The 24,458-nt window shown below is 45.2% G+C and overlaps 1 protein-coding gene and 1 pseudogene across 1 annotated transcript; both read right to left on the bottom strand.

Moving 5' to 3' along the window:
- Positions 1 to 1,180: 1,180 nt before the first annotated feature.
- Positions 1,181 to 3,848, bottom strand: LOC123088492 (putative disease resistance protein RGA3; annotated as a pseudogene).
- A 3,312-nt stretch (positions 3,849 to 7,160) lies between these two features.
- Positions 7,161 to 11,710, bottom strand: LOC123088491 (disease resistance protein RGA2). Its single transcript, XM_044510692.1, has 3 exons — positions 11,519 to 11,710; positions 7,751 to 11,230; positions 7,161 to 7,666 (listed from the first exon to the last, which is right to left on the bottom strand). Exon 2 carries the CDS (start codon positions 10,607 to 10,609, stop codon positions 7,811 to 7,813), a length of 2,799 nt encoding a protein of 932 aa, XP_044366627.1. The 5' UTR covers positions 10,610 to 11,230; positions 11,519 to 11,710; the 3' UTR covers positions 7,161 to 7,666; positions 7,751 to 7,810.
- Positions 11,711 to 24,458: the final 12,748 nt, after the last annotated feature.

Below are 24,458 nucleotides of genomic sequence, written 5' to 3'. Positions count from 1 at the left end.
ACAAAGCTGTGGTCAGGATTTATTTCTTACCTCAAACACCGACACATTCATGGTCTCTACGGATCTGCAGTATCTGATGATGGCATGAGAAATGACGCATACATGGGCGTGCCTCTGCCTCATTCTGTCTCTATGGATCTGCAGTATCAGTTCGAGTTTCAACTTTTACATTCCTAAAATAATCATTGGCACATTAGGATCGGCAATATGCTAGCGAACCACAGCTGGATCTACTGGACTTCTCAGCATACGCTCAGTTAAAAGCATAACACTGAGCTACATGAAGTACTAGACATGAAGCAAGCAACAATATTTACTTCCGCAATATAAAAGAGTTGTGGAATCCATGAGAAGGTAAAGACGTGGGGTGTAATTAAGCACCTCAGCTTCGAACACACCCCCTGCTGCTGGTTGTTCCATTGGACCTCTGCTGCCCACGCTGCGCATCCAACTCCACCTCTCCTCCTTCCTCTCGTCTCCGTCAGAGCATGCAAGTCTCGCCCCCTCTCCTTCATGCCCCAGCGTCAAAGCCACCAATGTTGGGACAAATCCAATGACGACGAACGCCGGGCAGAGGTAGACGAAGAAGACACCATAACTTTTTCCGGCGACGAACGCTGCGGCGGATGAACGCCTGTATCTTGGCTTTATTCAACTCAACTACTCAAACACATACATGGAGGTACACACGCACACACGCAGCACAACCCCGGAAGAACTCTCACATCGATCGGGCGCGTACCACGATCCCGACGGAGACTACATCTTCCTTAGGCCCCTCCCCCTCGGCTCGGCACATACCGTCACCATGGCGCGGCAACAAACCGGCGCAACGATCAGTACAAAGAGATGGGCTTTTTATACCCTGTGCACACATACCCAGCGACAACTCCACGCAACACTGACTAGCCTGAACTCCCGGCCACTACTACATCGTGGTGCTTATCCACTAATGACCGAGCCGACTCTCAACTCTCCATGCGTAAAGCTAGCTAACAAACTTCACGCACCAAGCAGCTAACGAACTGAATATGGCCCGGCTATGTAGCCCTCGGCAGCTGAATGGCCACACATGCAACAACATGCAAACTGACTCCGACGCAGCACAGACGCACGCACCCGCCACGGACTCGACCTGGAAGCGCTGACGCGGTCGCCACCGTGGAACGTGGCTTATTCCAACAAAAGCGCCACCCCAGGCATGTGCTCTCGCAAGGAGGACGGCGGCTGCCTCAGGCCGCGGCATGCGCAGCGGAACCTTCTTCTTACAGTTCAATAATCGCTTCCTTCATCCTTTCTTTGTGCCCTGCCGAGGAGGAGGATGTCAGCTGGCCAATCGAGGAGGCCCCAAGAGAACAACAACTCACTTAGATTTTGCGTCTGATTGAGATTGGCTTCTTTTGCATTTTCCCCACTTCTTATCTTGCTCAAATTAAATAGTTCCAACCTATTGCTAAGGTGTTGCAAGCCTTTGAGCTGCTCTATTCCAAGGCCTTCTCCAGTATCCACAACAAATTTTGTTAATATATGAAGGTTCTTTAGTACACCAAAGTTCGGAGACATACTTTTGAGATGAGCACTACTACAGAGAAATAGGTGGATGAGCTTTCTCAATCCTGACATGTCTTCTGGTAACTGCTGCAACATATGACAATGTATGAGGCTCAATGTTTGCAGGTTATGCATCACACATATTGACTCTGGCAACTTAGTGATGTTATACCAAGAGAGGTGAAGATATCGTAGATGTTTCGCATTTATGGCCTTGCAATTGGAAACTGAAGAAGGGGAGCAATCCAATGCTCTTAGTGATGCCGATGCCTGTAGCAACTCTTTAAAACCCTTGTGTGATTCCGAAGGAGCTATCAAAGTGCGGAGGTTTGTCCTGCCTTTGCATAACCCATTAATTTGTTCCAAATCAGCCTCTGACATTTGCACATGACAAACATTTTTTAACAATGCTTTCTGCCGAGTCAATTCTTCTATACTTGCACATTCATCTGTGACATCTTTTGCCAAATCATGCATTTTACAGTCAATAGTCACATAACTGTGTGTAGCATAATTGTGTGTGCACTCCTGCTTATCTTGGAGGAAGGACCTCCAAACTAACTCATCGAAAATGAATTCTCCTTTCCGTGTTAAATCCATTGTTCCCTTCTCTTGAATAAAACCATTTGCCATCCATAGCTGGATCAACATGTCCTTGTCCATCTTATAGTCCTTGGGAAAAATTGCAAAGAATGCAAAACATTGCTTCATTTAGATGATAGGTGTGTATAGCTCAACTTTAGGATGGACATGATCTCATCTTTCCCTCTAACATTACCCCTAATATTACTTTCTTCGATGGCCTTCCATTGTTGTACTTGTTGACATGAACTTAGCAATCCACCCATTGTCTTGAGAGCAAGAGGCAGCCCCCTACATTTGTTGACAATACGTCTGCCAATGTTGACCAACTCTGCTTGCTCCTGCTCTACACCGTTGCTATATGCTTTCTTTGCAAATAATTCCCATGAATCTTGTTCACTCAGACATGCTAGCTTATGGGGTTGAAGGGTTTGCATTATAGTGGCCACTTTCTGGCTTCGAGTTGTGACGACTATTACGCTTCCCGGTCCTCCAACAGAACACAAAAGAGGCTTCAGGACGTCCCCCCACTTCCTCTCATCTTCATTCCAAACATCATCAAGCACGAGCATAAACCTTTTTTGTCCAATCACTTGTTCAAGTCTCTTTTGCAATAGTTCAATGCTGCCAGGCAGGTCACAACTTCCATTTGTAGCCAATTCAATGATGGATTTGACAATAGCAACTGCATCAAAGTTGTCTGACACGCAATGCCACATCTTCAATTGGAAATGCTGCTGGACCCCTTGGTCATTATACAACATCTTAGCAAGAGTTGTCTTGCCAAGACCTCCCATCCCAAAGATGGGCAACACCTGCACCTTTCGCTGATTTTGCTGGTCCAGCAGCAACTTCACCATCACTTCCTTATCATCATCTCTTCCAAATATTTTGGTAGAGTCGTCCAGTTTTGAGTGTGTCTGCCGCCAAGAATGTTGCCGCTCCTCCCTATGTATAGAATTCTCCAGACCAAACTTGTTCATCTCCTCAACCAATTTATTGATCTTCTCGAGTATGTTCTTGAGTTTCTTGCTCATTTCAAAACGGAAGAGCAGTGGGCTGTGGTGCATCATGTAGCCGAGCACCTTGCGGATAGTGGACTTGCCAATCATAGACTGACGGCGCTGTGCCTCATACTGGAAGTCATCGAGCACGTCGTCGGCCTCGTAGGCGACAGACTTGAGCTCCTTCATCCAGGTCTTGACATAGTCGTTTGTCTCGCTCCTCTCCTCGGCGTTAGCCAGCTTGCACTCGACGGCTAGCAGATAGCGCTCCAGCATTCGGCGGTCATCGTCGAGGCCGCACATGCGGGTCATGGTCTCCACAAGTGCATCTGCGGCCTTGCCGGCCACGCCGCGCACTAGTGGGAGAAGCAGCGACTCTGCCATATTTTGCAGGTTGGGGGAACACGGAACTGCAGCAGATGAAAGAAGAGAGGTTAGCACTCCTATTTTCTAGTTCCACAATAGCTTAGCTCTGAAAGAAGAGAGGTATAGCTCTTGTATATCCCTCTTGTACATACTTTTTTGGTACACATACATAAAAATTCCAGTGGGGTTTTTGCTTGCTGTTCAGCTACAAAACCAGGCCAAGGATTGAGCAGAGAATTACCACAACAACGCCCAGATTTGATCTTGTCCAAATTGGTGAAAGAGCAGGGTACTGCTGCTCGTTCCTTCCCCGCCCCTGTGTGGTTGCTGTTGTGTGGTTGTTGGAGAGAGGATGGAAGCAAATGGAGATAAGATCAGGGAATCCAAGAGCTGATATTGTCTGACTGACTGATACATGTACCTACCAATGGTCCCTCATTTATTTGCAACCATACATCACCATTATTGGATATTTCTATAATTTCCTTAATTCTATATACTTTCTAATACTCGGTTTTACCTATGCGCAACTGTTTCTTAAGATCCTTTTAGCATTACCATTGCGTTAGTGCAGTGAACTATATTTTCTGAGTTAGTACAAATAACTGTGGAAGGAAAAAAAATCAGAAAAAGGCAGTGGAAGGGAATAAAGATGGAAAGGGCGTGGAAATGTTGTATTTAGGTCGACAACACTTCCCTTTCACTCAATAAATACTGAAATACCGATATTCAAGCTAGCTTTGAGCTTATTTTGCAACTTGCATATACAAACAATTACCTGTACAATCATCACTTATTGACTGATATGTGTACCTACCGGTGGCCCCTCACTTTTTCATAGCTATATATCACTATTGTTGAATATATTTCTACAATTTCCTGAATTCTATATACTTCCAAATACTTGGTTGTACCTGTACACAACTGGTTTTAGATCGTTTTAGCATTTGCCATCATGTTAGTGCTGTGAAGTGTATTTTCTCTGTTTAACCTTCTTTAGACCATCCAGTATATATGGTGTCTAACTGTACAGTTACTGCAAATAATTGTGGAAGGAAACATTTTGCTCAGGAAAAAAAGCGTAGAAGGAAGAACAAGATGGAAAGCGCGTGAGGTTTGGTATATTAGTGTAGAAATGTTGTATTGGTCGACAGCACTTCTTTTTCACTCGGTAAGTACTGAAATATCAATATTCAGTCTAGGCCTTGAGTTTGTCCTGCAACTTGCATATACAAACAATATTCTGTACCATCATCACAAGTGACTCCAACCAACTAGTGTTCAACAATAACCAACTTTGGGTATGAATTATTTTCCAACTTGTATATAGGACAATAACTGAGACATTCATGCATCTGCTATGGAGACTTAGACTATGTATAAGGTAAGCACGTATTTTACCCAGTGCCAATGACACCGGATGAGATAACGTGGCTCCGGCCCTGGGTACATCTGCTGTGAAGACTTGTTCTCACTTGTGTCGCTAACGGTTCTTCAGCAATAGGCAAGACGTTGCTTTTGACCTGTCACTTGTTCCATGGCGTACAAGACGGGAGAGGCGTGCCACACGGACCTTCTAATCCTATTCTTTTTTTCGGTTTGATATATATCAGTAAAATTATAGAATATGCAACAAAAATCCATATATATACTATGGTGAGTTAGCTTAGTGAACTCAGAGTTGTCAGGTAAACAAGTTGTTGAGTCTGAGAAAAGTTTGATTGTACATGATGCATGGAAACGATTTTAGCACCAGCTTTCTTGGTACCAACAGTATTAATTTCTGCTGTTATGAGACGACCATCATAACCCCATAGGTTGCAAACATATGGATGAGAACGGTTTTAAAACATAATTTTTTTAGTGAAACAATAGTCTGAAGTTTCTGAACTATTTTGAAAAAAAGAGGTCCCTGAACGAATAAAACGTACAGAATTGGTACATCATGTATTCTTTTTGCTGAGGTGTAGATCAATACTTTATTCATATGCGTTGTTGCAGCGCAAGGCTCATTAATCTGGTACCACTGATGCGATGCAGTACTGGAACTGAAGAAGCTTTTAAGGTCCGTCAACCAGCGCTGTGAAGGCTTCGGAGAAGCAGTCATCAGAAGAGAAAGATATGGAAGTTGGGGCCCGCAGGCCAGCCAGAGTTATGCTGACCTGATCCATGTGATGAACTTATCACCGCGGAATGTGATGTGCCGAACCATTTATTTTGTGGCTTCAGATTCAGTAGCAGTGTTTATTTATGCAGGAACCGGGCTCAGTTGATTTGCTTCCATCAGTTATGAGGGTTGGTTATGCTATGCAAGAGGAAGGTACAAGGTTGTCGTCATAATTTTTTTTAACTGAAACACCGAGTCATTCATGGTCTCCATGGATCTGCAGTATCACACAGTGGCATCCGAATTCAGGCCATGGTCTTGATGAAAGCCTGTCCCAATCCAACTTCTGCAATCTCCTCCCAACCAGAATTGTAGTATGTGCTTGAAGTCAGTTAACAGCAAATATTCACTAGTCCTCACACAGTCACACAATAAAAAGTTTAACACTAAGAAATTACAGGAAGTAGTAGAGATTTGAACAAGGAAGAGACTTTGGTGGGGCGTCAGGCTTTGAACCCTCTGCTGGAGTTAATGGGTCCAATGGGCCTCTGCTGCCCACGGCTGAGTGCAATTAAGCATCTATGCTCCTTCCTCTCGTCTCCGTCATCGCAGAGGGCATAGGCAGGGGAAGTGGGTGCCGAAGCTCAAGGACGTGGACGCCATGGCGCTCCCCACCGCCGACGACATCACGCACCTCACCACGCAGGCCCACATCCGGCTGGGCAAGATGCTCGCCGACGCATACATCGCCACACTCTGATGATAATCAGTTAGTGTGCCGGCCTGATTAGTAGTGTACAATGGAATTCTACTACCATTGATTTCACGGAAGAGTTAATTTGGTGATGATTAGTTGTGGACACCAAAGATTTAATTTGGTACCACCTTGTCACTTGCTTCTAGTTTTACAGCGTAGCTCTATATTTGCTACAGTTTAATCCTTCTCTTGCTAGCAAGATGCGTACCATTCTGGAAAATCACGAGGCAAATTGAGAATCTGGTTTGACTAGGTAAGGTTGCAACTAAATGAAGGAAAAGACACAAACTCAGAATATTGCTCCCATTCTTACGCCCTTTGTAGGAACTGGAACAATCTCATCCATATTACGATATTACTGTTGTGCGGAAGGAAAAGAAGGCTTGTTGTTACAGTATAACTCTGATTATCTACACAGAAAAAATACAACCGCTGTACGCATAGATTGGAATCAGAAGCAGACCATAAGAAACTCTGTTGAGAAAGGCAAACATATATTATTTGCAACAGTTTTGCTAGAAATCATCTAGATGAGATATAATTAGTCTCATTCACCTTTTATAGCCATTGGATGTGATGCTATAAGATGCGTGTGTGCTGACGTGGGTTGTATCTGTTCTTGTTTCCAAAGTGAATGAGACCAAATTATGTCTCATCTAGATGAGTTCCAGATACTCCCTATTTGCAATGCCGTGGCCAAAAAAAAAGGGGAAGGCTCAACCAAGCCTGCTGTGGCAAAAAAAGGGAAACAAAGAACTGAAAAGTTACAAAATGTTTGCAAGATGCTTGTGACTATATGAGGTTATAACATGCAAATACATTGATAGCATGCAAATTTGAACTAAAATCACGACGAGTAAATCGAAACAGAGGGAGTATTTTCCAGGAATATCCATTAAGCTAAGCCGTGTATAATAACTACTCCAAACTTACATGTTGTGCTAATTTCAGAGGGCTTCGAACCCACCGTCCCTGCTGCTGGCTGCTCCATCGGGCCTCCGCTGTCCCATGGCGCGCATTCTCTGCTCCTTCCTCTCGACTCCATCAATGCAGGTAAATCTCGCTCCCTCTCCTGCATGCCCGCCCACGCCATCGAAGCACCACCCTGGAGTGCGCTCTGAGGTCGAGGACGGTGATTGCCTCAGGCCACGGCACGCACAGCGCCAACCTTCCTCTTCCCCCTCTACGCCCTGTTGAGGAGTACGGCGGTTGGCCGGGTCGCGGCCGCGCACAAAGGCATGATGGGGGCGGATCGACGATTGCCTCCTTCATGACGTGGAGGCTTTCAGAGATTCCCACCTGCACGTACATGATTCATCGAATGTTATCATAGAATTTAGTGTGAGATAATTTATTTAGACAGAAGGAAGATTGATTTTTTACCAGGGCACTCGTGTCATGCGTGTACTGATTTATACTTTGCAGCTTGGGTCTTCATGGCGCCTAATCAAAAATTATCTTACGTGGGATAGACGAGACCAAGTTGAAATATTTCCCTCCTCTGCATAGTCTTACCAACTCCGGGCAGCCATGTATCTTTAACAATTCGAGGGCAGGCAACCGCTCCACGAGACCATGCGGGAATTCATCCAGAGCTGGACAATCACAAATCCTCAATTCCCTAAGAGAAGTGAGGCCACACATCCCATCAGGCAGCGCTTTCAGGGCACTACACGAACCCACATAGAGACTTATCAGGTTGGCCAGATTTCCAAGGTTCGAAGGCAGCTTGACCAGATGTTTGCATAACGAAATTTCCAATTCCTCCAGGGACAGCGGAAGTGTCCCATTAGACGATGAAGTGTCCTCCTCCTGGTTGTCACAATCTTCAATACGCAAAACACAGAGGCGATCAAAGCACCCGAGCTCATCTGATGGCCAACGAACAAGATTGTTGCACCCGCGAATCACCAACATTTCCACAAATCTAAAGCATTTCCAAGGCATAAGGCATGATCTAGACAATACAAACCTTGTGTCCAAGCTGTTAGGACCTTGCAGAGCCAAATACTCTAGTTTTTCAAGAGGTCTTTCACTTTGGATTAGTTGGGCGTCTAGAAGCAACATGGCCATGTCTTCCTTAGACTCCAGAGTTAAAGCCACGAGAAATGGCCAAGAGCCCAAACGGATGCACATAAAAATGAAACTGACTGCTGTACCGTGAACTCCAACTATACTCATATCCCTGACAACGGGGATCATTGGAATACTTGCAAGCTTGGGACAATTTTCTATCCTTAGCACTTCAAGCATCGGGAACTTTAGCAAGCTATCACAAGGCTCTCCCACACTATTTTCTGCCCATATCTCCAGGCTTGGTAACTCAAACAACCTCATCCTCTTCAACCTTTGGAAAATTTGGAAAGGAGTAACGTGTCCTCCACCTTCCACATCAAGGCTATTACATAATGTGGTCAAGTTATCCATCTTCTCTATGGACAAAATCTCTAGAGAGACAGAGAGCCATACTACAGGTATACTCTTGCATCTTGCGCAGTTTGACATTTTGAGTTCTTTCAAACAGTTAAACATCTCAGGATTTCTCATCAATTGTGATATTTGTGGACCACCATATCCGAGTATCTCCAAATTTTGTATATTATAATGAGGTTCTAAACATTGGAGCACTTCTTCGACATCTTTAGGCTCATCATGAAATTTTTGGTCCCAAGAGAACAACAACTCAGTTAAATTTTGCTTCTGACTGAGGTTGGCTTCTTTTGCATTCTCTGCACTCTTTATCTTGCTCAAATTCAATAGCTCCAGCCTATTGCTAAGGTGTTTCAAGTCTTTGAGCTGCTCTATTCCAAGGCCATATCCAGTATCCACAACAAATGTTGTTAATATGTGAAGGTTGTTCATTACACCAAAGTTTGGAGACATACTTCTGAGACTATCACAATCAAAGAGATAAAGATTGATGAGCTTTCTCAATCCTGTCATGTCTTCTGGTAACTTCCGCAGCTCCTTGCAAGCTACGAGCCTCAACGTTTGCAAGTTATACAACAAACATATTGAATTTGGCAATGTAACGATGTCAGACACCGAGAGGTCAAGATACCGTAAATGTTTTGCATTTATGGCCTTGCAAATGGCAATTGAATAAGGGGGGCAATGCAATGCTCTTAGTGATGATGATATTTGTAGCAACTCTTTAAAATCCTTGTGTGACGATCCTGAAGGAGCTAACAAAGTGCGGAGGCATGTTCTTCCTTTGCACAACCCACTAATTTGTTCTAATTCATCAACCTTTGACATTTGCATGTGACAACCATCTTTTAACAATGCCTTCCGCTGATTTAGTTCATCTATACTTGCACATTCATTGCTGACATATTTTGCTAGATCATGCATTAAGTCATGCATTTTACATACTACCATTCTTGGATATTCTAGCACTTTCTTATCTTGGAGGAAGGATCTCCAAACCAACTCATCAAAAATGAATTCTCCTTTCTGTATTAAATCCATTGTTTCCTCTTCTTGTATAAAACCATTTGCCATCCATAGTTCGATCAGAAAATCCTTCTGCATCTCATAATCCTTGCGAAAAATTGCACATAATGCAAAACATTGTTTCATTTCAGATGACAGGTGTTTGCAGCTTAACTTTAATATGAGCATGACCTCATATTTACCTCTGTCATTATCCCCAATGTTACTTGCTTCAATGCTCTTCCATTCATGTACATGTTTCTGTGAACTCAACAATCCACCCATTGTCTTGAGAGCAAGAGGCAACCCTCCACATTTATTGACAATATGCCTTCCAATGGCGACTAACTCTGCTTGCTCCTCCACACCATTGCTAAATGTTTTGTTTGAAAACAAGTCCCATGAATTATCTGCACTCAGAAATACTAGCTCATGGGGCTTAACCGTGCACATTATAGACGCTACTTGCTTGCTTCGACATGTGACCACTATAACACTTCCTGGTCCACCAACAGAACACAATAGTGGCTTCAATACATCCTCCCACATTCTCTTATCTTCATACCATACATCATCAAGAATGAGAATAAACCTTTTTTGGCCAATGACTTCCTGAAGTTGCTTTTGCAACAACTCAATGGTGTCAGGCAGATCACTATTTACAACCAATTCAATGTTGGATTTCAAAAGAGCAACGGTATCAAAGTTGTCTGACACGCAGTGCCACATCTTCAACTGGAAATGTTTCTGGACTTCTTGGTCATTACACACCATCTTAGCAAGAGTTGTCTTACCAAGACCTCCCATCCCAAAGATGGGCAGCACCTGCACCTTCTGCAGATCCTGCTAGTCCAGCAGCAGCTTGACCACCACTTCCTTATCATCATCTCTTCCAAATATTTTGGTAGAGTCGTCCAATTTTGAGTGTGTCTGCCGCCAAGGATGTTGCTGCTCCTCTCTATGGATAGAATTCTCTAGGCCAAACTTGTTCATCTCCTCAACCAACTTGCGCGCTGATCTTCTCGAGGACGTTCTTGAGTTTCCTGCTCATTTCAAAACGGAAGAGCAGCGGGCTGTGCCGCGTGATGTAGCCAAGTACCTTGTGGGAAGTGGACCTGCCGATTTTAGACTGGCGGCGTAGTGCCTCGTACTGGAAGTCGTCAAGCACGTCGTCAGCCTTGTAGGCGACAGACTTGAGCTCCTTCATCCAGCTCTTGACATAGCCATTTGTCATGCTCCTCTCCTCGGCGTTGGCCAGCTTGCACTCGACAGCTAGCAGCTGGCGCTCCAATGTTCGGCGATCATCACCGAGGCCACACATGCGGGTCACCGTCCCCACGAGTGCGTCTGCAGCCTTGCTGGCCACGCCACGCACTAGAGGAAGAAGCAACGATTCTGCCATGTTCTTGCATGCTAGAGGAACAAGGACTGTTGCATATATGAAAGAGAAAAAGAAAGGTTAAGCACTGACAGAACACGAACAACCTTAAATTCCTCCTTTTATTTTACTTTATTTATAAGTTCCACACTAGCTTAGCCTGTATAGCTCTTGTTCATCCCTTTCGTACATACTTTTTGATTCATATAAATAAAGATCCCATTGGGCCTTTGCCCTACTAGAGAATTAAAAAAGCAGAACGTGTCTAAAAAAGAACTAAAAAAACAGAACAGCCGAAGAAGAGCAAAACAAAATAAAGGATTGAGCAGAGAATTGACCTCTACAACGCCCAAATTTGATCTTGTGCCAATAGGTGAAAGAGCAACAGTACTGCTGCTCGTTCCGTCGCCGCCTCTGTGTTGGTCTGTTGTGTGCTATGGGATTGTGTGGTTGCTGGAGAGAGGATGGAAGGAAACGGAGATAAGATCAAGGAATCCAACAGCCGTATAGAAAAGGGCAGTGGAAGGAAAAAAGATGGAAAGCGTGTGAGGCTTGGTATATTCGCGTGGAAATATTTTATAGGCCGACAACACCTCCTTTTCGCTCAGCAAATATTTAGATGTCGATATTCAAGCTAAGCTCTGTGGTTTTTCCTGCAACTTGCACATACAAACAGTTGTCTGTACCATCATCACAAGTGGCTCCAACCAAATAATGTTGAACCCCTGGGTAGGGTAGAATGCATCATTTTCCAACTTGTACATAGGACAATAAGTGATATCTGCTGTGAAGACTTTTCTCACTTGTGTCACTAACGGTTCTGCAGCAATAGGCAAGACGATGTTTTCGACCTGTCACTTGTTCCATGGCGTACTAGACGGGAGGCGCGCCACACGTTCTGGTAATGATTTTTCTTTTTGCTATATATCAGTACAATTGTAGAAACAAAAAAAATGTATTACAGTGAATATGCTAACGGAACTCAGAGTTATGAGATAAACAGATTTTTGAATTTGAGAAAACTTAGATTATACACGATGCACGGAAAGGATTTTTGCACCAGCTTTATTCGTACCAACAGGATTAGTTTCTGCTGTTATGATCGTTGAATAATAAATAATTGAGAAGCTAGACATACCTCCATGAGGAAAAACAGATGAGACGACCATCATAATCGCATAGGTTGCAAACATATGCATGGATGAGAACTGTTTTAACACATCATTTTTTTTAGTGAAACAATGGTCTGAAGTCTCTGAACTATTTTGGAAAAAAATAAAGTTTCTGAACACAATCGATTTATATGTGGGGGGGGGGGGGGGCTCTGCGTACCACTGATGCGATGCCAGTACTGGCTCGCTGCGTTTAATGTATCACGCACAATCTGAACTGGATTATATTCACCACCATCATCTGAAGGGGGGGGGGGGGGGGCTGAAATGCAAGGCTCGCTGCGTACCACTGATGCGATGCCAGTACTGGCTCGCTGCGTTTAACGTATCACGCACAATCTGAACTGGATTATATTCACCACCATCATCTGAATTTCTTAGTTTATGAAACTACCCAGATGCAGCCTAAATGGGAGAAGCGACGTGCGCATGCCCTGGCCAATCATGCTGAAGCTGAACAGCAACACGGGTGGTTGCAACTGAAGAAACTGAAGCTCGGTCAACCAGCGCAGTGAAGGCTTCGGAGAAGCAGTCATTAGAAGAGAAAGATATGGAAGCTGGAGCCCACAGGTCAGCCATAGTTATTCTGACCTGATCCATGTTATCAACTTATCATCCGTGGAATCTGATGTGCTGAACCATTTTTTTTATGGCTTCAGATTCAGCAGCAGTGTCATTTAAGCGATTTCAGTATAAGTCTTTTTTTAGAGATTCCATTATACAGACTACATTCAGATGTATATAGACCCCTTTTAAAGTATATGTTCACTCATTTTGCTTCATGTGTAGTCTATACTGTGATCTGTTAAAAGACTTTTTTTTTTTGAAACGAAGGACTTAAAAGACTTATATTTAGGAACAGAGGGAGTAAAATGCATGGATGTGATCATTTTTTTTCTCTTTTGTTTTTCCGTGGAAGTGGTGATCATTTTCTAAACATAATATGATCCCATGATGTGAACTGCCACTTTGTGAATATTGACTGCAAGTCTGCAGGTTTGTAAAACTACTAATCAAAACTATGTGAGATATTTTTCACAATTTAAGAAAGTGGAAATATATCTGAACATTGTAGAGTTTGTAAAGTAACTAACAACCCAAATTGTATGACATATTTTTGGCAATTTAAGAAAGTGGGAATTTGTTAGGACGTTGTAACTCGGCACGAGGCTGCAAAGATAAAACAATTGATGTAGAAAGTGCTCAGTTGCGAACCAACCTGTGGTTGGATGGTTAGAGTGACTGTGGTATGCCAGCCCATCAGGATTCGAGTCCTGGTGCTCGCATTTATTCCTGTATCATTTCAGGATTTCCGGTGATGCGCGTTCAGTGAAAATAGACGTTTCCGTCGATGACGAGGTGCCTACGGTGACTTCGTAAATTTTAAGATAATATGCAGGCTCAGTATTTCAGAGGTGCTCATAGGGATAGGATGTGTGTGTGTACGTTCATAAGGGTGAGTGTATGCGCGTGTATATGAGCGCTTGCGTCTGTACTGTGTTAAAAAAAATGCTCAGTTTGTATTATTGTTTCTTGTAAATCTGAAGATATTTAATTAATAATGCCCTCGTGCAAAGCACGTGCCTTCAACTAGTTAGTCTGGTACAACTGATGCGATGCAGTACTGGCTCGCTACGTTTAAGGTATCATGCACAATCTGAACTGGATTAGATTCACCAACATTATATTTCTTGGTATATGAAACTACCAAGATGCAGCCGAAATGGGAGAAGCCACGTGCGCATGCGCTGGCCAATCATGCTGAAGCTGAACGGCAACACAGGTGGTTGGAACTGAAGAAACTGAAGCTCCGTCAACCAGCGCAGTGCCGGCTTCGGAGAAGCAATCATCAGAAGATAAAGATATGGAAGTTGGGGCCCGCAGGTCAGCCAGAGTTATGCTGACCTGATCCATGTTATCAACTTATCATCCGCGGAATGTGTTTGCCGGACATATTTATTTTGTGGCTTCAGATTCAGTAGCAGTGTCATTTAAGCGATTTCAGTATTTATTTATTTATGCAGGAACCGTGCTCAGTTGATTTGCTTCCATCAACTATGACGGTGGGTTATGCTATGCAAGAGGAAAGTACAAGGTTGTCGTCAGAATTTTTTACCTGAAACACCGAGTCATTCATGGTCTCGATGGATCTGCAGTATCAGACGGTGGCATCAGAATTCAGGCATACATGCGTGTTGCGCTGTCTCAGTTAGTCGCAAATGTTCAGAACTCTCCTCACACATGCGCAGTCAAAAGCTTAACACTAAGCGCTTACAAGAATATTTACTTGAGAGATATTATCAGCAGGTCCTAGCAAGGCAGAACAGTTGTGGAATCCCTGAGACGGAACATAAATTTAGTTCAACCATATTTGAACAAGGAAGAGACTTGGGTGGGGCGTCATTAAGCACCTCGGATATAGTCAGGCTTCGAACCCTCTGGTGGCAGCGGGCCTCTGCTGCCCACAGCGTGCAACCTCTCGTCTCCGGCAGTACGTGGGAGGAGCAGAGGGTGGTGCGGGTGCCGAACCTCAAGTACGTGGACGCCATGGGACTCCCCATTGCCAACGACATCACGCACCTCAGCACCCAGGCCCAGGTCCTGCTTGGCAAGATGCTCGCTGACGCATACATAACCACACTCCGATGATCCAGGACATAATCAGTGTGTTTGCATTCCAGTGAACACTTCCAATCATTGATTACACGGAATGGTGAATTTGGTGAGGATTAGTTGTGGGCAACAGATGAATAAATCTGCTTTAGTCTGTAGCTAGGATACTTCATGTAAGGCTCTCAAAGGTGGGGCAGACAGGAGTTCAGATTATTGGTGCCATTAATTGCTCTGCTAAGTTTATCTGCCTTGACAGAAGATTTTTTGTTTACAGCACAGACCGATTATCTACACAGAAAAAACTGCAATGATGTACACATAGATTGGACTCGGAAGCAGTTCAAAAGAATCTACGTGATGGACGGCAAAAATAAATTCTTTGCAATGGAAATTGGGTATGTGGTTATCAAACCCAACAAGCCCTTAAGGTGTTGACAAAAGAGCCAACCAAAGTCATTGGTTGTAAGGTTTTTGGCATGATCAGGATATTTTTAAACGCATAGCCAAAGGTGGTAGTTGTCTTATTGTTAATGTCCATCGGTCGTTATGGTGTGATGTTGGTACTCCTATCTCTCTTTTGTTGTAAGAAAATGTAATGTAATTCATAATGAATTCCTGTTTCCCCGCAAAAAAAAAACATGGCAGGAGCTACTACTACTCCCTCCGTCCGGAAATACTTGTCGGAGAAATGGATGAATCTAGACGTATTTTAGTTATAGATACATCTAATTTTATTCATTTCTCCGACAAGTATTTCGGGACGGAGGGAGTACTTCCCAGGGATAACTATCAAGCCAAGCCGCACAATTTAACTTGGGGTTAACTTACATTGGTAGAAACATAGTATTGGACTATTGGTGTCACACCTACTTTTGCTGTACAGATTAAAGCAACGAGCTCGTGTAGAGTACCTTTTTCTTCTGAGAAAAATGAAATACAGTACTACTTCAGTCTGCTAATCCCATGCCAGAGGGCTTCGAACCTACCCTCTCTGCTGCTACTGCTAGTTGGTCTGTTGGACCTCTGCTGCTCACGGTGTGCATCCTGGGCTCCTTGAGCAGGCAAATCTCGCACTCTACCCCCGCCACCCCCGGTCGCAGCGCGCACAACGGCAACATGGTGACGGATCGACCATCTTGTTGCCTTCCTTCATCTTGTCACGGACTTGACCTGCAGGTACATCGATTCACCGCGTTAGTATTGCATGTTATCACCGAATTTGATGTGAGGACAATTATTTAGACACAAGGGATATTGATTATTCACCGGGGTACTCACGTATGACCATTTACTTCGCAGCTATTCTTGGATTCGATGATAAATCTCCTTACGTGGGATAGAGGAGACCAACTGAAAATACTCCCCGCCTTCTCTGCATCGTCTTCCCAACTTCGGGCAGTCATGTATGCTTAAGGACTCGAGGCTAGGCAACCGCTTTAGGAGACCATGCGGGAATTCCTCCATAGCTGCACAATACCAAAGATTCAATACCCTAAGAGAAGTGAGGCCACATATCCCATCAGGCATCACTCTCAGGCCACTGCAGGAAATCAGCTTGAGACTCCTCAGCTTTTCCAGAATTCCAAGGTTCGAAGGCAGTGCTACCACACCGTGGCAGTCTGAAATTATCAATGCCTCTAGAGACCGCGGAAGGGTTTCCTCCTTAGACGATGAAGTGTTCCCCTCCAGTTTTTTACAAAATTTGATACACAGAAAACGAAGACGATCCAAGGACCGGAGCTCCTCTGTTGGCCAGTGGACAAGATTGCTGCAACTGCTAATTGTCAGATTTTGCAGGAACGAAAAGCATTTCCAAACCATAAGATGTGAGCTGTGTTAGATGTGTATAGCCCCTTTTCGATTTATCCCATTGTATAAGGGGTTTTATGCACTTTACCACACATGTATATGTAATGGCCTTTGGCCCCCAGTGAATACTAGTTGTTGTTTATCCAACATGGTATCAGATGCTAGGTTAGCTTCTCTCCTGCACGCTGCAACTTCGTGCGTTCTCCATTTCAGCCACCGACGCCGCTAGTTTTTGCCCGGATTCATCCTCTGGTCTTCTTGCTCCAGCCGTTCAAATCAGCGCCGGTCGTGCCGCGTGCTCCTGTCTCCCGTGGCCGGCTGTGATGCCGCGGAGGCCTCACCGCCCCTTACTACTTCCACCGCTGGTCAGGCCATCCACTCACCCACACACCCTGTTATTATGCGGCGACGGCAACCTCACACCTCAGCCGACCCAGTGAATCCCCGTACTCCTCTCCGCGTGGGCTTCCACTGCCGCGTCTTCCCCGGCTCCGCGTCGTCCCTTCCTAGGCCTCGCCTTCGTCCACTGCCCTGGTGCTCTCAGCGCGGTGTGGTCAACGTGGTCAAGGATGACTTTCATCGGAACAATACTGTACGTGGAGAGGCTGATAGCTGGGTCCACGCCAGCATCAAGGAAATGTCTCCTTATTACGCGCAAAATAATGATTCCTCCACCTGGCAGTAGGGACCCATCGGACGGGCCACCGTATTTCACGACCCCCTGACTGCTGCGACCCACCAACTAACTCTTCGCACGCAAGGAAGTGCGTCCATATTACGGGCAAAAAAAAAGATTCGCCCCCTGACTGCTGGGACCCACCAGCTACATCTTCGCACGCAAGGAAGTGCCTGACAGTCGGGACCCACCCGGTCGTAGCGTACGTAACATTGTCATTCTGGTCGCGAACATGTACGTACATACTGGTAGAGGCTCGCACGTAGCATGTATACGTACGTACAACGGCCAGGGTGCAAGAAAGTAAATACGACCACGTACATACATACGGGCGGGGTCTCGAACGCCTACTCGCGCATACGTATGACCAGGGCTCGTGTACATGGCTGGATCGGAACGGAGAAACTGCGTCGTTGTCGTGTTCATGGGGAGCCAACCGGCTGGGTCGGAACGGAATGCGTCGTGTTCATCGGGAGCCAACCGGCTTGGACGGAATAGCCAATCGAAGCGAGGCCTGGCGTATCGCAGAACATAGGAAACAACTTTGTGTTCGACCGGCCACGATCGAAACGGGATCCTGTTCATCGGGAGGGGTATGGCGTATCGCAAAACGGAGGAAACGGACTTCTGTTGGACCTCCTACGACCGAAACGGGGTCCTGTTGATCGGGAAGGGTGTGACGTACCGTAAAACGGAGGAAACAAACTTGTGTTGGAGCGCTATGCTCGAAACGGGGGTCATGTTCATCGGGAGGGGTGTGGCGTACCGCAAAGCGGGACTCAACGGGATACTGTTCATCTCCACCGTCGACCTCCTCCAGCCTCCACGGGCTACTGTTCATCCACCGTCGACCTCCTCCAGCCTCCATATGCGACTGTTCATCCACGGGCTCCTGTTCATCCAGCCTCCACCGCGCGCTCCTCCACCGGCTACTGTTCAACCAGCCCTCTCCGCGGGGTCCTGTTCAACCACCCCTCCACGGGTTACTGTTCATCCAGCCCTCCACCGGCTACTGTTCAGCCAGCCCTCCACGGGGTCCTGTTCATCCACCCCCAACTGGCTCGATCGGGTCATGTTCATCCAGCGGCAACGGCCTCTACTACCACGGGGTCATGTTCATCCAACCCCTCACCGGGAACTATTCATCCAACCCCCCCTCCCCCCCAACAACGCTCACTGTTTATTCAGAGGCAACATCGATCGGTTTCAGTTAGCAGCAGTAGCGAAGGAATCACTCGATCGGGTTCATTTAACAGCCATCGATCGATCGCTCGGGTTCAGTAACACATAGCCTGCAGTGCAATCGCTCGCGTTCAGTAGGCGAACACCTCGCTCGGGTTCAGTTAGAGCCCAACGCCTCGCACCCACGCGCGTACGTGTACGAGAGAAATGCGCAAGCCTCCGTGCATCGCTTGGCCCCGACCACCCGCCCTAACCGGGAACACCCCGATATTTTCCTCGCCCTCGCTTCTACCACGGTTTTTTCCGTCATGGATGGCCCAAAGAATGTCATGCAGCTGCGTCTCCGGCCCGACCAGGATGAAAAGACATTTTCTGTCATGATTTTTTGTCATAGAAATAGGAGCCCACCACATCTATGATGATACCGAGTTTTGTCACAATTATCGTCATAGAAGTGCCATAAGCATGACAGAAAAAAAAATTGTTCGGCCTGAAATGTTACGGATGTGTCTTTTTTTTAGTGATGTGTCTACAGGTCAAGGATTTCCTGCTACTAAATCATAGATAATGTTATATATTGTACAATAGTAGGGCTTCATAAATAATTTGACAATCACTAAAAAAGACATCACAAATTCTAATGTACTTTTGTTTGATATGACATTTACGTTTAGCAAGCTGATCCTGACGTTTTGTTTTCTTCATATGTAGTTAAATCAAGCAATCTCCTAGTGTGCATCTCCAAGACTAAAAAAGGAAGGCCCGTAAATGTGAATGCTCTTTACAAATCTAAGTACAGAGAACACATACACAATGGCAAACCTGAGCAAACAAAATGATCGTACATTCTAGTAATATTTTCTGAGTTCAGAGGACAAAAATCGTAAGACACATTCACACAGACCCTACAAGTGAATGTGTGGCAGCTATGCACATCAAAAAATTCTTACCAAGATGGCACCAACGATGAGGTCACCATTGGTAGTCGTGCATTTGACATCATCTAGCTCATCATAGAGGAAGACAGAATTCTGGTCGTCCGGCTGGAGCTCGCCGATGAAGCTGGAGACGGACGTCCAGGTTGTTGATGCCCCGGGGTGCCGACCCTGCGCAATCCTTCACCTCTGGCTCTAGTCAAACTCGAGGTCGGCTCTCGTGTGTGTGCTGCAAATAGTTCGTACAACCTGAACCTGAATACTTAAAACATGAGAACGAGAGGAGGAGAGGAACTGGCCGGAGTTGCAACTTGCAAGAGAAGAACAGACCAATCAGCGTGGCTATCTCTTTTGTCGCCCCAAGATGAGCTTCCACCGGATCTGATGGCCGAACACTACTGCTGGTTCCCACCATTCTGAGGCCACCAGATCCCGTCTGGCCTCCGTGGTTGTCGCCGCTGTTGGTGACGGTGGAGCTCTACGGCAGGCCTGCGCCAGCTCTGGCCACATGTTCAGGGGGAGGTGGGCTAGTTAGGCGCCGGCTCTGGTTAGGTGCGCCAACAGCCAGGAGATCCTTGGAGAAAGGCGAGGGAGGTGAGAAAACGTGCAGGTAGCGGTTTGGGAGAGACGAGGGAAACGAGGGTCGACCGCACGATCTGAAGAGGTGGGGAAAACTGGGAGGACCAACTAAAAAAATCTGGGAGGGAGTAGTCACGGTTTCGCTCGCAGAACATAATATTTGTATATTCTTTTGGATCAAATTCATCTAAACAAAACTTTATATTTCTATTATTAGGCTTCTAACTTACTTTAATTTTGACATTTGGAACTTGCACATATTCTTATTTTGCCACAATAACATACCAACGTGAATCAACAAAAAAAAAAAAACATACCAACGTGTTGGCGCACATCTTTGCTCGTGATGTAGCTCAGCATGGTCCTATCCCATGCAACCATGTAACTAGCATGTTATTGATGTCATGGTGATTTTTAGCCATGTCACTTAAAAAAGAAAAACATCTAAATCGGCGAATTGATGGCGCAAGCGAGATAGGATGCCTCGCTCGCGATGCACATGCTGGTGGGGCCCTTGCACCGCCTTCCCTTTTTCCTTATCCATTGGAAAAACTCACCTAATAATTCGTCCATCGATCTCGCCCGCGGCGGCCTCCTCCTCCTTTTTCCAAAAGCACGTACATCGCTTGATTCTCAGCAATGGTTGCCTTTTCCTAAAATATTGGAGCGAACGAACATTTTTTGTACTGGCTGGCACAACAAGCTTTTTTTCTTCGGCAATGGCGCCGGGGGTGGGGGGGGGGGGTAGGAGGGGGCTGATCTTTTGGTTGGGACGCGACACATCAGACGGTGCGGGATGCAACCAATTGGGAGATCAGCGGCGATCGACCGACGCAAAGTGTTGTCTTTAAAACAATATTGATCCTATTTGTTCTTTGGACAATAGTTTATATAAATAGGACTTCCTACTTGCAGTATTTTCTAAGGTTTCTCACATAGCACCATTTTTTATTTCAATATACCGAACTTGTGCTTATTACAATTCAAGATATTAATTAGTACTTCATGACACATGTGCATTTATTAAAAATGTGGAGACCGATATCCTTCTAGAGTGTGCAGATGTATCTACTACAACTATAAAAGGAAGAGAGAGGCAGATCCAAACAATCATATCCATCCATCATCAAGATCTAATGGTTCTTAGTCCTCCTGTGTTTAACGTTACCAACCACGGATTAAGCCCCTAATAATCCATCGATCGCTAAACCAGCCGCGCCTTAAAAAAAAAACTCTGCCAACAACGCACTTCTCCCACTCCCGCACGACTTCCCAGCACGACCTCGCGCCCCTCCTGCAGTTGTTCGCCGCCCCGACGCGCGCCGCACCCTTCGCCGCGGGAGCCGCCGCCGGAGGCCGCCCGTCGCTGCCGTCGCCTCGGCAGCCGCCCGTCGCGCCGTTCGCCTCGGCAGCCGCCCGTCGCGCCCTTCGCCGAAGGTCGCCGTGGGTCGCCGCCGGAGGCCGCTCGTCGCACCCTTTGCCGCGGGAGACCCTTCGCCGCAGGTCACCGCGGGAGCCGCTCAGCTTGGCCTCCGCCTCGCCGCCCCCGGTCCTCTTCTGCTTCCCAGCGGCCTAATGCATGTTATTCTCCGGCAGTGCGAATCTGGATCTACAGAAGCTGTTGCCACCCATCCCGTTCCAGTTCCTTGCGCCAACCGAGAGGGAGGGAGGGAAGGGAGGACCACGGAGAGGATGCAGGCTGTAGAAAAGGTAAGTAGAGAGCACCCCTCTTCCTTTGACACCTCCAATGAGATGTTTGAATGTTCATACGCAATGCAATTTTAATGGAAACGGTGATTTATGTGGGAAGTGGATTAGTTTTGTACGCAAGGATGCACTTCAATCACCATCAGAGGCCATGCTACTTCCTTTTTTATGATTTCATCTGAATATCCAACCTTCTTTGTTGACACACTGTGCAGTGGCCGCCAAGTACCATGCATGAGATGGCCATTGTGACCGAGAAGATAATACTGAAGATTTAAGTGAAGTGGCTCAACTGAATCAAGGGGACATAGTGGTATTTTCTTCTCTTCTTGAGACTCCTGCTATATTTATCTTGTTACCCATGAGACATGACTCCCTTGCGTACAAATCTGAATTAAGAATTATGTCATTGTGATCTTGTACTGGCTTATGATGTCGAACAGAGGTGTAGCACCGTTGCAGGTGCTTCGTTCTAGGTGTTGCGCAAACACCATGAGTCCGCGAGGCTGTACAAACGAGCGAGTCGAGTAATAAATTTCGTTCGCAGCCAAGTAACGAGTAAGTCACTTAATAAATTTCAACTCCATTGTGCAGTTTTTGACTCGACGATGCAGCCGCTGCCAGTCCCTTCGCTGAGATTCAGATTTTTTTCTCTCTTGTTTCAGTGTGTTTGGATTGGATGGTAAGATGCTCTTCTCTTATCAAAGTTACAACATAGGGCCTTTTGAACATAGTGTTGGTCAATGGAGCCTAGATTATTTTGTATGATTCACTGGCTATCCTTGGTGCTGATTTACATAGCTTGCTCATTTGTTGTGTTTCAGTGGGAGAATATACCAGATGGGAAGATACTAGGCTTTTATGAAATTTTGGTTCCACTGGGTGAAATTCTTGTTATAAAGTGGTGGTCTTGCTACTGAAATATGGCGTGAGGATCGAGGATGTACTTGTTACTAAAGACGAATTCTTGTTGTAGATTATCATGTCGATGGTTGCAAGGTGATAATAATTTCTGTAGGTGTAGACATATTTTAATCATCAAGCTATGGTTGCACGATGTATCATGTGAAATGAAGTTAGTAGATACTATGTGTCGATTCATGTGATTCTTCCCTAACAGAAGGGTGATAGTGGGGTTTGTGCAGTTTAAAATGCTTGTAGTTTCCTTTTTACCTTTGATGCATATTTGTTTCCTTGATCCTTTTCATATTTTTCTTTTACAGCTTATCAATGCAATTTAACCTCAATTTGTATGCACCTCTGCCATGTAGCCTATCAGCAATTTAACCTGGATTTGTTGTTTGATAATCTGGATTTTACTAACCTTGTCCCATCATATGTTTCTATCCAGAACTACGTCACAGTTTCCCTTCAATTGCGCCAATTTTTAGTGCTATAGACAACTCCACCTAATAATTCAGGTTTAGAAATTATCAGGAAATATAACAGCCCAACTCATTTTCTTCTCGCAGATGGATAACAACCTGAGCGTGTGCCTGGTTTACAGACCTAACATTTCAGCAATGGCAGCTGGCTCCCTAGACACCTGGCCAGGTGCACCTCCGGAACAAGTATAGCCACACACATATAGCCCTTCATAAGCTCAAGGTGATTATTCATTTCTTTATTCTTGTTCCTCCATCTTTGAATAGACGTAGAGTGATGTAACATTATCAAATACCTTAATTGGTTTTAACTGGACATGGAAAATTTTAAATGTGCTCTGTAAGAAAGTAAATTCCATGGTTCTAACATTGCATCTACTTCTGGCATACCTACTTTTGTTATTTACATAAAAGTTTTTTTTGCATTAATGAAACTTCTGTTGTCTTTGTAACTTTTATTTGTTCCCCCCATCTACAAACAATGCATGATGCATGAGTTTAAGTTCATGTGCTAGATGGGGTTATCCGTTGTGGAACTGGTGTTATTATAGAACTTTATTTTATCATCTGCCGATGTTTATAAACTTGCAAGTGCTGGTGCGAGCATCTTAAAGAAGCTTGTTCTGACCATGGGCATTTCTTTGGACGAACGCCGCAAGAACATGTAACTTGAGGGGGTATGTAGTCTAATGTCTAGAGGCTCAACATACAAGACCAAGCTTGTTATCTTCCCAAGTTGTGCCCGCAAGTAGACGGTATAATGGTGCCTGTTTCTTTTTCTCTCTGTATTTTATATGTTCATATGTTTGCACCTCCTTAGCTGCTCTTTTGTTCCAAGGCTGGTGATTCTACTCCAGATGAGCTTTCTACGACCATCCAGGTCCAGGGCAACCATCACCCGCGGCGGCAAGAAGCACTTGGTCGAAGTTGTGAAGGTTGTAGATGAAGTGAAGGCGTACAAGGTATACATCAAGCTCCGTGTAGAGAGGATGAACTGGAACCAGTTAGGAGCTTGGGTTAAGATGGCTACCCGCATGGAGAAAGAGGAGAAGAAGTGATGGGATATTTATGGTAGCTTGGAGCCTCGGATACCTTGCTTATTTCTGAATAGACCTTTCTGCCCACTGTTCAAATCTGCTCTTCATTTATGTGCAAATTGTCAAACAATGTAGTTCAAATAATTAAGTTGTTATCCCAGGAATGCAAAAATTATGTACTTA

This window comes from Triticum aestivum, chromosome 4A (genome assembly GCF_018294505.1).
Source record: "Triticum aestivum cultivar Chinese Spring chromosome 4A, IWGSC CS RefSeq v2.1, whole genome shotgun sequence".
In the NCBI taxonomy this organism is placed as follows: domain Eukaryota; kingdom Viridiplantae; phylum Streptophyta; class Magnoliopsida; order Poales; family Poaceae; genus Triticum; species Triticum aestivum.
The sequence above is the reverse complement of the archived record's forward strand: the minus strand, read 5'-3'. Positions and strand labels throughout refer to the sequence as shown.

Excerpts from the sequence above, each read along its gene's own strand:
- LOC123088491 (XM_044510692.1), bottom strand. The coding sequence starts at position 10,609 with ATGGGAGGTCTTGGTAAGACAACTCTTGCTAAGATGGTGTGTAATGAC.